The following is a 13,301-nucleotide window of genomic DNA, read 5'->3' as shown; positions in this document are numbered from 1 at the left end:
ATGACAGAAAACAGGTCTAGGGTTTGCAAGCAGGAAAACATTTCTCTCACCTCCTTGATATGCATATTTCCATTACAAAACATGGACAACTTTATCCCCTACCTCTTTCACCTCGAAGCTCTCAGGTAAATTCAATGCACAGAGCTCATTAGAATTTCCCCGCACAGCCTTGTCCTTCCTGACAGCTCCAGGGTAGGGCTCTCTCTACCTGCACTTTCTCTTCCCAGCATCCCCTCCTGCACTGTTATTGGACTCTAAGCCCCTCACCTCCACCCCGTCTCCTTTGGTCAGCACCAGAGTACAGGTGCCAGGGTGATGTTTGTTAGCATGGCTCAGATGGTAAATCTAGAACCTTCCCCTACAGCAGGACTCTCCACTTTGGTACCAAGGACTTCTTGGGATGAGTAGCTGTAGAGGGGGCATTGGTCCATGGTAGGATGTTTGACACCATCCCTAGATTCTATTGCCCCCCCCCCATCCTTATGACAATCTAAAAGGCCTCTGGATACTGACAAGTACCTCCTGGGGTGAGGCAAAGAACAGGAGGATCCTGGATGCTCCCAAAGGGACACACACACACACACACACACACACACACACACACACACACACACACCCTCCCTCCCTCCCAGTACAGGACAGTCCTCGGGACCCTGACCACTGGACATCCCTTTTTACCAATTTGCAGCTAAGTTTGAGGGGTTCCTGCTTTCTACGGCTTCTCTGAATGATGACATTGTTGTTGGGGTTTTGGCTTATTTGGTTTGGGGCTCTTGTATGGCATGAGACCCTCTCCAACCAGAGATGTTCCTCTGTGGATGACAATCTAGGGCTAAGCTGTAAGGGGTAGGTAGTGAAGGGTATCCCAGACTGCCACAGGAGGGGAACAATCCTGGAATTTGAGCAATGCAGACACCTTGGGCATATGAGGCCCATTTCTCTGTTCTCTGGCATTTTTTGTGCCTGTCAACCTACTTGTTCATTGAGCTTCAGCTCAGTCATCTCCTCCAGAGAAGAGCAAACAGAGGAGTGCAGGCATGGCTCTGGGGTGGAGGTGAGGCTCCAAGCACATCCTGTGCTATGCTGGGGTCAGGGTGTAATGGTTAGGCTTCACTGACCATTTGGCTGGGTTTAGAATCATTTAGGAGACAGACTTGTGAACATGCCTGTTGGGCGGGCGGGGGCGGGAGGAGGGAAGTTTGTAGGTTGACTTCACTTAAGCAAGAAGAGTCACTTAGCTGCGGGTGGCACATCCATGGGCTGGAGTCCGGTACTAAGGTAAAAAAAAGGGGGGAGCAGCTGAACTCCAGCCCTTGGCTCTGCTTCCTGGCTGGTGGTGATATGACAGCTGCTGCCTCGTGCTCCTGCCACCATGGCTAGTGCAGCTCCTGTTGTCCTGCCTCTCCCATCAGGATGGACTGCGTTAGGATGCTGCCCCTGCTCCAGTCTGCCTAGCAACCTGTATAATGATTAAATAATTAGATGATATGAAAATTTTTATTGTATGAGCATGGGGGAAGGAGGAAAGGAGGGAGTACCCCAGAGACAGAGGAAGAGAGAAACAAGAGAGATAAGGAAAGACAAGGTGGGTTTGTCCTTGTGTATACTCCTGGGCAGGGGCATGCTTAGTGTCAGGTAAGTAATGACGGCATAGGTTGCTAAGCAGACTGGGGCAATATGCCAAGACTGTGCCCTCAAACTGTGGACCCAAAATAAGCCCTTCTTTCATCAAGTTGTTTTCCCATCAGGGATTTTGTCACTAACTAATTCAGACGAAGAGGCTGACATTTCTGAGAGCCCAGAAGGGGCCTGTCCTTGGAGCTGAGTTCACAGCAACCAAACCCAGCTCTCCAGTCCCATGATGCTGTGTGGTTTTCCCTGAGGAGACCTAAAGAAACATCTCATCCAGCTGGGAGGATATTGGCAGACCAAAGAAAGGACTTTGTTCAAGTCGACTGTCTGATGTATTTTGGTGCTAACTAATAAAAAGCCATCCCACCTGGGAAGGACAAATGAGTAAGGTGGGGCTTAGAGTGGGGGAGAGAGGAATTCTGGGAAGAAGAAAAAAGACCTCCACTAGGAAGAAGGAGAAGAGAGACCCGGAAGGTCCCAAGAAGGGAGGAGAAGAAGACCGCCATGGGTTAGACGGAGGAGAAGCACATGGCCGGTGTGGATGGAGAATATGGCCCAGATGAAAAAAACATGAACAAGTATTTGAGATTATGATAGAAGTTATTAGAAGCAGATGGCATGGGATTGAGGCAGGGATCCCATACCTGCCCCACTATGGGAGTAGTTAGAGGATTAATATCTGCCCTGCCCCAGGCCAACTAAGGCTATTTTAAAACATAACAAGTGTCACTGGCCAGGTCTACTGATAATACAGATAATTTAAAAACAATAGACTTTCATGGACCCATGAGCTTACTGAGGCTATTTACAGGAACATGGGGCACTCAAAGACAGCTACACCATTGAGACGCTGTCCCACGTCAGTGACTGTTTAACACTTATACAGTGAGACTGGCATCTCAGGGAGAGATGAGCCCTCTCCCCTCCATCTGCAAAAGGGTGGTAATAGATCTGAGCTCTCATGAGGGTCGCCATGGATGTTTTGCTCCAAGATGGTGATGTCATTCTGTTCAACTTGGGGAAACAGTATGTGACATGCTGCTCAGCCTCATTCACTCACATGACTGAGACTGACAGAGCCTGTGCCTTCTCCTTGCCATGTCTGTCCCCTGTGTCTCTGTGGCAAGCGCTAGGCACATAAGGGACATAAGGCAATGTGTGGTCCTCAGCAGTGGGCACCCATGGGGTTCCCTTGGCTAATGATGGAAGAAAAGAAATGAGGACACCCAGATTTCTGGTGCCACACTGTCCCCCAAAGTTGATGGGTTGTCAGGTGAGAATGCCATGTGGGTAAGGGTGGAGCCCTTGGCCACCACAGCTGAGCCTGCCTCTTGATGTGGCTCAGTTACCAGCTTCCCTTCTATCTGTTTTCCAGATTTACTTTCTTGTCCCATTTCCTGGCTGGCACTCCTAGGATGTCCACAAAATCTGGGCCTGGAGCCAGAGTCACCTGCTCTAAAAGCCTTGTGGCCACCTAGACACCACATCTCTGAGCCCTGCTGATTCCAATTTTTATTTTAAGTATTATAGTTTGTATTTAATCCTACTGCAGGATCTTGCTATACAACCTAGGCTAGCCTGAAACCCAAGCACCTCCTGCTTCAGTCTCCTAAATGCTGGGATTCTGGGCATGCAACTCTGTGCTGGACTTGGATGCCTTTTACCTCTAGCACCCAGGAGCTCCTCCCTGCCCAAAGCCTAGGGCCTCAGCATCTCCAGAGGGACCACTCATCCCCGGGGTCTCGTCTCCAAGGTGACTGGACTAATGGCCTATACAGGATCTCTTTCTCACAGGATCCTGCTGAAGTTCTCATCTGAGGCACAGAGCGCTCCTTCCTCCTTGCTGCTCAGGATATTACACTGGAGAAGGCATTACCATGCCCCCCCACACACATACTCTACAGACTTTCCTCTGTGCCTGGACCATGGTGTCCCTCTCCCTGGGACACCCACCATTTTGCCTGCCTAGAATATCCCTTTTCTGAAGATGTGCTGAGCAGGTATAGCTTTCAGACAGCCTCCTTGTCCCATCATGGCTAGCCCATGCCCCTTTCTCATCTGGCTCCTTTTTGGCCCACATCTGTCTCTTAGGGGGAGCTTCTTTCCCTCTTGACTGATATGATCTGTCTTCATGCCTCTAGTGTTTTGCTCAATGGGTCATTTCCATCAACAAAGGGATGCTATGAAGGACACTGCAGTATGATGGGTAGGATGAGGGCCTGGGAGCTAGGATGGTTTAGGCGTCACACCCTGTCCTGCCTCCCTTGTGTGACCCTGGGCTAATTAACCATTCTCTCTGTCTGCTATGTTTGATTCCATGAACTAGAAATGATAAAACCCAGCTCTCAGCTTGTTCGGGGGATTAAAGTTCCTTCACCCACAGAGCCAGCGCATAGGTGATGTTAAACAAATAATAATTACTGTTATCATTTGTGTGTGGAGCTGTTGTGAGTGACGTGTTCTGAATGAATGAAGAACGAACATAGAACTCCCATCACAGGGAACAGGGAGCAGACAGAAACACAGATGTAGAAAGCAGCAACTGAGCAAGCACAACAGGGGGATTTGTGTTCCATGTCTGCAAAGAAACCCATAACTCGTGCAGTTAGCCTCACCACTCTAGAGGCCATGTCTTGACAGCCAATACATTTTGGGGGTAGCTCCCATGACAGCTCACAAGGAGACTGAGAGCGAGCATGCATGCCTTACCCAGAGCCTCTGAGGGCCATGCTGCTTGTGTGAGTTCCATCCTGACTTGGGGAGCCCCCAAATGTATTGGGCTCTGTAGGGGTTCACCCACCCTGTGGGTATTTATTAGTACCAGCAGGAGCTCACTTTGTGGGAGACCACATAGCCCTTGGCTGGACTCTGAATCCTGTGGCAGGAGGTGGGAGAGCAGTTTCCTGACTTCAGACTCTTTGAACAAATTCACATGATTTCCCTTCCCTAGGCCATGTGCTTGCTTGTAATCTGGCAGAAAGGGCTCTGAAGGCTGTGGATGGGGTGCAACTACAACCTGGAGATTGGGAGGATCAGCTTTTCCAGCTCCTGTGGTTAGCAGTCAGCTTTCAGGCTCCCTCGTCTGATCGGAGCCTTGGGTGTTAAAAGAAAGGAGGCTTTCTTATCGAGAAAGTCTCTGAGCTAATGAACAGAAACCGTGGCCTCACTCAGTCCATGCTCAGAATATTTCCTGAGTCACTGATCTGCTCCTGGTGCTGTGCCATGCAAAGATGGAGAAACAAAAGCTGCGGAGTGTGAGGAGGTGGTGTCCTTATTGTGTAATGCTTAGGAGTGTCCCAGCCAATGGCTTGAACGAGATGGACCTCATAGGCTCAGGTTTGAATATTTGTGGTGGATTGCTTGGGAAGGGTTAGGAGGCGTGGCTTTAACAGAGAAGGTATCACTGGCAGCAGGCTTTGAGGTTTCAAAGATTCATTTCCAGGTCACCCTCTGCCTCCTTTTGAAGATCAAGATGTGAGCTCTCAGCTGTTTCTGCAACCATGCCTTTGCTTGGCCATCAAGGACCCTAACCCTCCAAAGCCATACGCCCAATTAAACACTTTCTTTTATAAGCCTTGGTCATGGTGTTTTAACACCACAATAGAAAATAACTAATAACTCCCCATTGCATAATCATGCCACATTTTTACAAATGAGTTTTGAGTCATCTCTGTACTAGGAAAGGTTTTCATGTTTCCTTGGCCCAAATACTCCCGGAACTCAGTTGGTAGGGCAGGGCTACATGCAGATGCTGCTTTCTGGTCCTTACAGGGTGGAGTGCCAGGACTATGGATCAGACCCTGCCCCCAGGACCTCACTTTACCTAATTACCTCCTTACATGTCCATCACGCTGTAGGCTTAGGGCTCTGAGGTGAATTGGGGGCACATAGTTCAGTCCATGGTACCCACTAGAGTTCTTTTCCATTGCTATCACAGATTTCTGAGCCCCTACATTCTACCAGCCCAAGTCTGGGTCAGACTTGCAGCCCTGAGTGAGCTCTTTCAGATCAATGAAGTGGTGTCTGGAGCTATTCGTGTACCAGCCAGACTCAGACAGAGCTGAGGTCGATCACAGCCCAACTTGCCACTTCAAACATCTCCCGTGACATAGTGTTCTGCATTAAACCACAGAGGGCTGGGGGCCCATCTCAGGATGCTGCTCATTAACTGTGGGACCTGGACAAAAATCAGCCCTGCCTCAAGCCTTCTTCCTAGGGCTTAATGTGGCTGATGTGATGGCTTGGTGTCTCTAAAGGCCACTTAACATCTTGTACAAAAGCATGATATGTAAGCTGGGGCTGTGATGGTTCATCTCCACTGTCACCTGAGTCTAGAATCTCCTGGGAGACACACTTCTGGGGGTGTCCTTGATGATATTTCCGGTGAGGTTTAACTGAGGAGGGAAGGCCCACCATGAATGTGGATGGTACCATTCTATGGGTTAGGACCCCAGACTGAAGAAGCGTGGGCAGATGGGAAAGTGACGTGAGCATCAACATTCAAGTCTCTCTGCTTCCCCATCCCCAGAGACATGAGGACCAGCTTCATGCTCCTGCCAGGTGCCTTCCCTGCCACGATGGACTGTATCTTCTGATCGTGACCCAGGCAAATCCTTCACCCCTTACATTGCTCTGTTAGACAAGCAAGAAATTTAAGACACCTCCTCATGGCCACACCCCTCTATTCAAACCCTGGCTTGAAGTTTCTGTGCCTCAGTTTTCCCACCTAGAAACTGGACATAACAGCACTGGGTTGTTGTAGTACTGAACGCCAGCACACACATCATTAGAGTGCTGCCTGGTTCCTACTGAGAGGTGAGCAGTATAAATACACATCAGGGGCTGGGGATGTAGTTCAGTGATAGAGCACTTGCCTAGCATGTTCAGGGTCCTATGTCTGGTCCTCAGATATACATATATATACACACACACATGTATGTATGTATGTATATATGTATGTATGTATGTATGTATGTATGTATGTATGTATCTCAATACACTGACAATTACAGTAGGTGCTGGCCACATTCTTCCTCCCTTGACCAGCCTACCTTCCCTTCCTTTTCTTTGTCCAGACAGTACAAAAGGATGTAACCATCTGTTGTGGCCTAAGCTCTTTACCTATTATCATATGGTACCTGTGAATGTGAGCTCTGGAAACACTCACTTGGGGAGGGGCGGTGGTCATGCTGGCATAGCCTGGCACATCTGACTCCTGTCTTTGTAGGCAAAGGAGAGCAGAGAATGGATGTTGAAGCTCAGTGAGTGAGAATATTAGCATGGAGGAGGCTGGGGCATGCGGCTGCTGTCCAAGGTACCCTGTGGATGTGGGAACACTGCAGGTACTGGAAGATGAGGGATTTGAGCACAGTGAGGACTAAGGATGCTTGAATGCCGAGGATGCAAGAGGACTAAGGATATGGAAGACCAAAGGCACTGGGGCACTAAGGATACTGGCCACCATCACCAGCTAGCAGAGGAGTATGGCTCTGCTGGTACTTTAACTCCATAACTTCTGGTCCCCAGAACAACTGTACAGAGCCAATGGATATACAGTTAGTTTCTCGGATCTGGCAGCTTGTGACTCTGTGCTGTGGTGACAGCCATACTTTGTCTCTTTGAGTGCTCTTGACCTCTTGCTGAGCAAAGCCCAGAGTGGTCTGGAGGCTTCTTTCCCATGGCAAAGCAGGCAAAGGGATGTCAGGTGGCACACGCCTAGCAGTCCTTTGTGATCATGTGCAGAGAGATGCCCTGAGCTCTGCGTCTTGGGCAGCGCAGGACTAAGGACTTCTAAAGATAGGAGCCGTGTCAGGCCATTTCTTTTCAATGGTTACTGGCATTTAGGAGCAGGATGTCATGGGCTTCTAATGCAGGCTCAGGGTCTCTTCACTATCCACAGTTGTGACGTCTTATGTGGGCTAAGAAGAAGGGGTGTAGAAGGAGATGCTGAGGTTCTATGCAGCTTTGTGCAATTTTATTGCAACTGGGCCTGGAACCTCATGGTCTATATGAAGGTGTGGGAAACCCCACAGTGTGGAGAAATCAGCAGGGCACCCATGGTTTTCCCTTGTGATCGCGACATGGTCATATATTGCTTTTGTGCAGTTTACTAGTCAGTAAATTGGATAATGATTAGAAAATTAGAAAATGATAATTTTTTTTGTCTTTTGATTGAATTCATCTGACAAAGAGCCTGCCAAGGGTTCAGGGTGTGGTGGTACATGCCTGTAATCCTGAAGCATCGTGGATACTGTGGTGGTTTGATGAAGTCCTCCATAGACTCATGTGTTTGAATTTTCCATGCCCAGTTGATAGTGTCGTTTGGGGAGGCCAGGAGGCATGGCCTTGCAGGAGGAAGTGTGTCACTAGGGGTGGACTTTGAGAGCTTATGGCTCTGCTCTCCTCCCAGTTTGTTCTTTCTGCTTTGTGCCCATGGTTCAAGATGTGAGTCCTAAGCCTCCGCACTAGCCACCATGCCTGCTGAGTTGCTGCCATGTCTCCCTGCCGTGATGGACTCTTATCCCTCTGGAACTGTTAACCCAAATGACCTCTTTCTTCTATGCCTTGGTCATGGTGTTTTATTACAGCAGCAGAAAAGTAACTCATACAGCTACACAATGAGTTTGAGTCCAGCCTAGGCTTACCAAAGACTGAGGTGTTTTTTTTGTAATTTTTTAAATCCCCAAAGAAATCAAAGATTTAAAAACTAACAACGACAGCACAAAATAAGACATAACACAGTGGGGACAATGCCTGTACTCCAGTTACAAAGCAATACAACTTTCAAGGGCATTGACAGACACCACCTAGCAGAGGATGTAAAACTAACAAATAATTAATTTATGCCCTCAGGATAAGGAAGACATTTCTGCGGGAGTGTGAAAGTAGTGACTTTTAAATGAACTCATGCAACAAAAAGAGATGTTTCTGTTTGGGAGTCAAAAACTGTATACTCAGGTCATCGGTGAGAACTCTTGTGTCTGTACATCTAAGCCTGAGTTCAGACCCCAGAACCTGGGCAAAGTCTGACATGGTAATACATGTAAGCCCAGCACTCTCATGGCAAGATGGGAGGCAGAGTCCAAATGCCCAGACCACCATGGCATACACAGGGGCAAAAACCAGAGAGAGCCTGTCTCAAACAGGGTGGAAGGTGAGGCTATCGTCTGACCTCCGCATGCTTGCTGTGGCAAGTACACACATGTGAAAGTACACATATGAACGCAGAGAGAGAGAGAGAGAGAGAGAGAGAGAGAGAGAGAGAGAGAGAACCCCCAGCATCTTGCAAAGAGTTTTTTTTTTTAATCCCTGCTTTACAATGATCCAAATGAATTTCTGTGGGCCTTGCAAAATTATGTTTGTCTCTATAAAAACTGAAGCCTTTTATTATTTCACATGAATGACTCGCTGACACTGGGGGAGATGGAAATTTTCACTTTCTCCAGATGCTTTGTTCTGGGGATGGAGCTGGGAGGTAAATGTGATGCACTGGGTCAGCACTAGGTCAGCAGCCTCTCTGCTTCCTTCTATAGGGTTCTGTGTGTGCTTACTGCCAAGGTCAACCTTGGCTCCTGCTTGCTCACTTTAGAACAGAGACAAGATTTCTGCCCCTCCCCCACCCCCCACACACATGGGGGAGGGGGAGACTTCTTGCCCTTATTTAGTCTTCTTGTGACCGACCCCTGAGGTGGCAATATTAGTGTTGTCATTCTGCCTGTGAGAACAGGGAAGGGACTTGGACTGAGAGTGGGTGCCTGAAAGCACAGCCCAGGAGCTCTGTGAGAAAAGTTGGAGGTCTGAAGACTGGAAGGCCAATAGCGCAACATGCATCATGGGGGACCTACCTAGGACAGATAAGTTGGACTCACTGGACTTCTGAGCAGCCTCTGAAGGATAGATCCCAAAATGCCCTCCACAGGGGAGGCTGGATGTTTACCTGAGAGGCATTTGCCAAAGCCAGGTTGGAAGTGCTTGGTGTCAGTTACATAATTAATCTGATGAGCTCAGTGCCACGGTCAGAGCACACAGGTGAGTGTCTCGACTGTTTCTAGCTCCCATGGCTGCCTGTATTGCCTGACTCACAGCCCTGTCCCTCCATATTGAAAGCCAAGTCTGTCTCATGAGGACGCCCCTCTGGTTCTCCCTTGGCTTCCAGTTTTACTTTCTAGAAGGATCCTTGGGATTGTACTGTTCCCTCTTAAGCAGATACGAATCCATGGGATTGGCAGCCTCGATTCCATCAACGCTTTCATTCTGTTGTCGTATGCCACCGTTAACCTTGACTGATACTCTGTAGCCTAGATGGGTCTTTAGCTCATGAGGATCCTCCTGTCTCAACCTTCAGAATATTGAGTTTCCATGCATGCTCCATCAGACCTGGAGTTTTGTTTTCTTTTCTGGAGATTGGGCCCAAGACTTCACACGTGCTAGGCAAGCAGCCTACTGTCTATATGTTCTACCCTCAGACATGTCTGCCCATCCTAACAGACCACTCCAGCCACTCCAGGAGGGCAGGGGTGCCATCTCATGATCCCGTCTTTACCATTGCCTGACAGAACACCCAGCATGCCAAAACCCAACATCTGCTGAACATCTGCAGTGAAATTGGTACTGTTATTGATAAAAATGTAGATCTCAGTATTATTTTTCAACCCAAGACTGGGATCTCAGTATCTTTGTTCTTTTTACCAGGTGTAGGTATCGTATTTATCATGACTTAAGATGTGTGTGCACGTGTGTGCACACATACACATGCTCACGCATGCGCGCGCGCGCACACACACACACACACACTCCTATTGTGCTGTGAAATCAAACGTTAGAGCCCTGCTCACTCACTCACTCACTGCATCCCACATTGCCTATTCTGACTAGGGGCAAATCGAAGCCCTTTCCAAAGGCCCTTCCTTGGCTGTGCAGGTGGGGAGGATTCTCCCGAGGCAGGATGTATCATGTTTCCAGGGGAGGACTCAATTTCTTCCAGACAGCTCTCTCAGGCTCTTTTCAGCCACCCTCTTCCCATTCCAGTGCCTCTGCTATCTGAGCAGTGCCACCAGCTGGGGAGGCAAAGGGAGCAGGTGTCCCACAGCACCCAGCGCAGTGCTTGTAGAGATGCTGGGCGCTTTCCCTGTTCAGCCGCCCAGCATTGTGCTGTGACCCAGGCACAGGCTGGTCCTGTGTGTGTGGTGAAAGGAAAGGACCATCCCTACCTTTCGTGGCTCCTGCCTCGTCGTGCTTTTCAAAGAGGAGGTAGCGTGGGCTCTCAGGGAGAAATGGCAGGCTCACCAGCTGGACCAAGGCAGGGACAATGATCACTCCGAACAGGTACGGCCAGGTGCTCTCCTGTAGGGAGAAGACTGTTGATAGAGGGGACCTTTGGTCGTTGTACTGGGGACACTGGACTGAGCAGCTTGTACTCTGCAGGAAGCCTCCCTGCTCAGCCTGTTCTCACTGATAACATCTAAGGGAAAGGGCAAAGTAGATGAGATAGTGGCCCTGTGCACACAGCATTTTCCTCACTGAGTTTGTGTGGCATCCTCACAGTCCCCATAAGATGGGGACCTAACACATCTCTGAAAACCAGGGAGGCCCTGACAACCAGGCCACTCAGAACGTACCAGACATGACTGCCTACCTAGCCTGGGCCACCACAGCCAACCTGGGGTCTCCTTGGATCTCCTTTAGCCTGGCTTCTCCCAGGCCGCCATGGCACGAAGTCAGACTTGCTTGAGTGTGAGCACAAGACCCCCGTGCCATGCTCACTATCTTCCTATTGCCAATGAAGATAAGGGGAAAAAATGGCCCTTATGTGTTGAGAACCTTCACTTTCCAGCTGGTGGGGAAAGACACATGGCTGCCCCCGACCCTGTGTGCCATCAACTCACTGTGTGCAGTGACTCCCATACAGGGCAACAATTTAAATGCAGCATTGAGCATACACTCTTGTGCCCATGAAGGTGACATCTTTCCCCATCTTTGTCACCCAGATTTACACATATGCTCCCACGGTACACCCTGCATAGGAACACACCACCCTGGGCAGTGTTGATGGAAAAGACAAAAGGCTCTGGCTCGAAGCTGAGGACTCACTGTTGTTTATTTCCTAAAACCGGAAGGGAGGATGACCCAGAAGAGACCAAGACACACTGAACCCTGAAAAGACCTCGTATGATGGGCAGGTCCAAAGAGCTCAGAGCCCTCAGGTATATGCGACTCCTTGTCCTCAGCCTATAGCTGCTCATCTCCTGTAATGGCTCTCAGGAGAGAGAATGTCCCTGTCAGCTTTTCTGGTACCCACTGTGGAGCTCTGACAACAGGGAGCCCATGAGAGTGCCAGACACTACCAGGGTGCAGCAGCAGGAACCCCCGAAGCACAGGGCAAGTAAGAAGAGATCTGCCAGGATACTAATCCAGTGCTGGCTCAGCCCTCCTCTCCAGGGTGACTCTAATCCTCTCCCCTTCCTGAAGCTAGTGAGTGCTTCTGTTCAGTGGCCAGTGCAGTCCCTGCATCTGCCTTTCAAGGGCAGGCATGGCCAAGCCAGACTTTTCATCCTGAAGACTTGTGACCAGGAGACCATGAGAAGAGAGAAATCAGATAGATGGTCTATGAAAGGTTGGAGAGAGCAATGCTGGGTGAGGAGTGCTGAAGGACATCATGGAATATTCTGAATGTAGAATATTTTGTGAATATTCTAAAAGCCACAGGGGTTTTTAGTATAAACTGGTATTCAAATTATATTTCAATTGAAAAAATTTAAAACCAGGGCAGAAAACAACAGAGTCTGTCAGTTCTGCCTGTGTGTTCTGCACCCAGAAGTGCCTCCCACTGTGGATTGAAACTATTCAGAAAAAAAAAATTGTCTCTGTATTAAACACTCACAGACAGACCTCTTTGTCGTTCCCTAAGCAATATGGTGTAACAACTATTTACATATCATTTGCATTGCATTAGGCATTATAATGAGTCTCAAGATGATTGAAGGTATATGGGAGGACATATGTAGGTTACGTAAAAATATCACACAGAAGCATTCTGATAAGGAGCAGTAACAACCACCATAACTGTGGAAAGCCTTTCAGCCTGGCCCAGGGTCACCTAGTGAGTGGTAAAGAGACCGCCTCCTGAGCAGGCAGCTCAGATATGAATTTGTTTGTACCGCAAGTCATTTTGTCCATGGACAAGTACCCTAAGCTGTCCTTGGAGGACTGCATTTGACCTTCTGTCTTTCTGGTGTGTGTTGCTGTCCATGGTACTGAATGTGAAACCTGGCGACACTGGCCATCTCCGAGGCTCTTTGGAGATGCAATGGGATATTCTCTATATTTCTTCATACTCACAGTCTGCATATGGGAGGCTGTCAGTGGGGTGAGTTCTCTGTATAGCTCAATCGAAAAAACAAATTACATTGTTTTTCGGTGTTCTTTCTTCCAGTGGACTGTGTTTCCCAAGAGCCTTCCCTAGCTTTGCATCACGATGTATCTGCCAGTGTTTGAAGCATGGCGGCGTACAGCAAGCACTGAACACACACAGTGTGTGTTGGGTGAGGTGAGTGGTGACAGAGATCATCAATGCAGCTGCTGTAGATGAGACCTCCCTGAGACATTCTTGAAGCAGTTGTTTTTAAATTTAAGCCTTTCCTATACGACATCCTATTAAAGGGCTGACACTT

General features: G+C 48.8%; 1 protein-coding gene across 3 annotated transcripts in view; it reads right to left on the bottom strand.

The window, feature by feature from the left end:
- The window catches only part of SLC2A9 (solute carrier family 2 member 9), a 140,306-nt gene that overhangs the window by 41,532 nt on the left and 85,473 nt on the right, over window positions 1-13,301 (bottom strand). For all 3 annotated transcript variants that reach the window (XM_084797774.1, XM_084797773.1, XM_084797772.1), the window contains one exon: window positions 10,842-10,974. In XM_084797774.1, the coding sequence (XP_084653900.1) occupies window positions 10,842-10,974 (133 nt within the window). The remainder of the gene's footprint in view (window positions 1-10,841; window positions 10,975-13,301) is intronic.

Source organism: Acomys minous, assembly GCF_964271855.1.
Source record: "Acomys minous genome assembly, chromosome: 10".
Classification (NCBI taxonomy): Eukaryota; Metazoa; Chordata; class Mammalia; order Rodentia; family Muridae; genus Acomys; species Acomys minous.
Note: the sequence above shows the minus strand (reverse complement) of the source record. Positions and strands in the feature narration are given on the sequence as shown.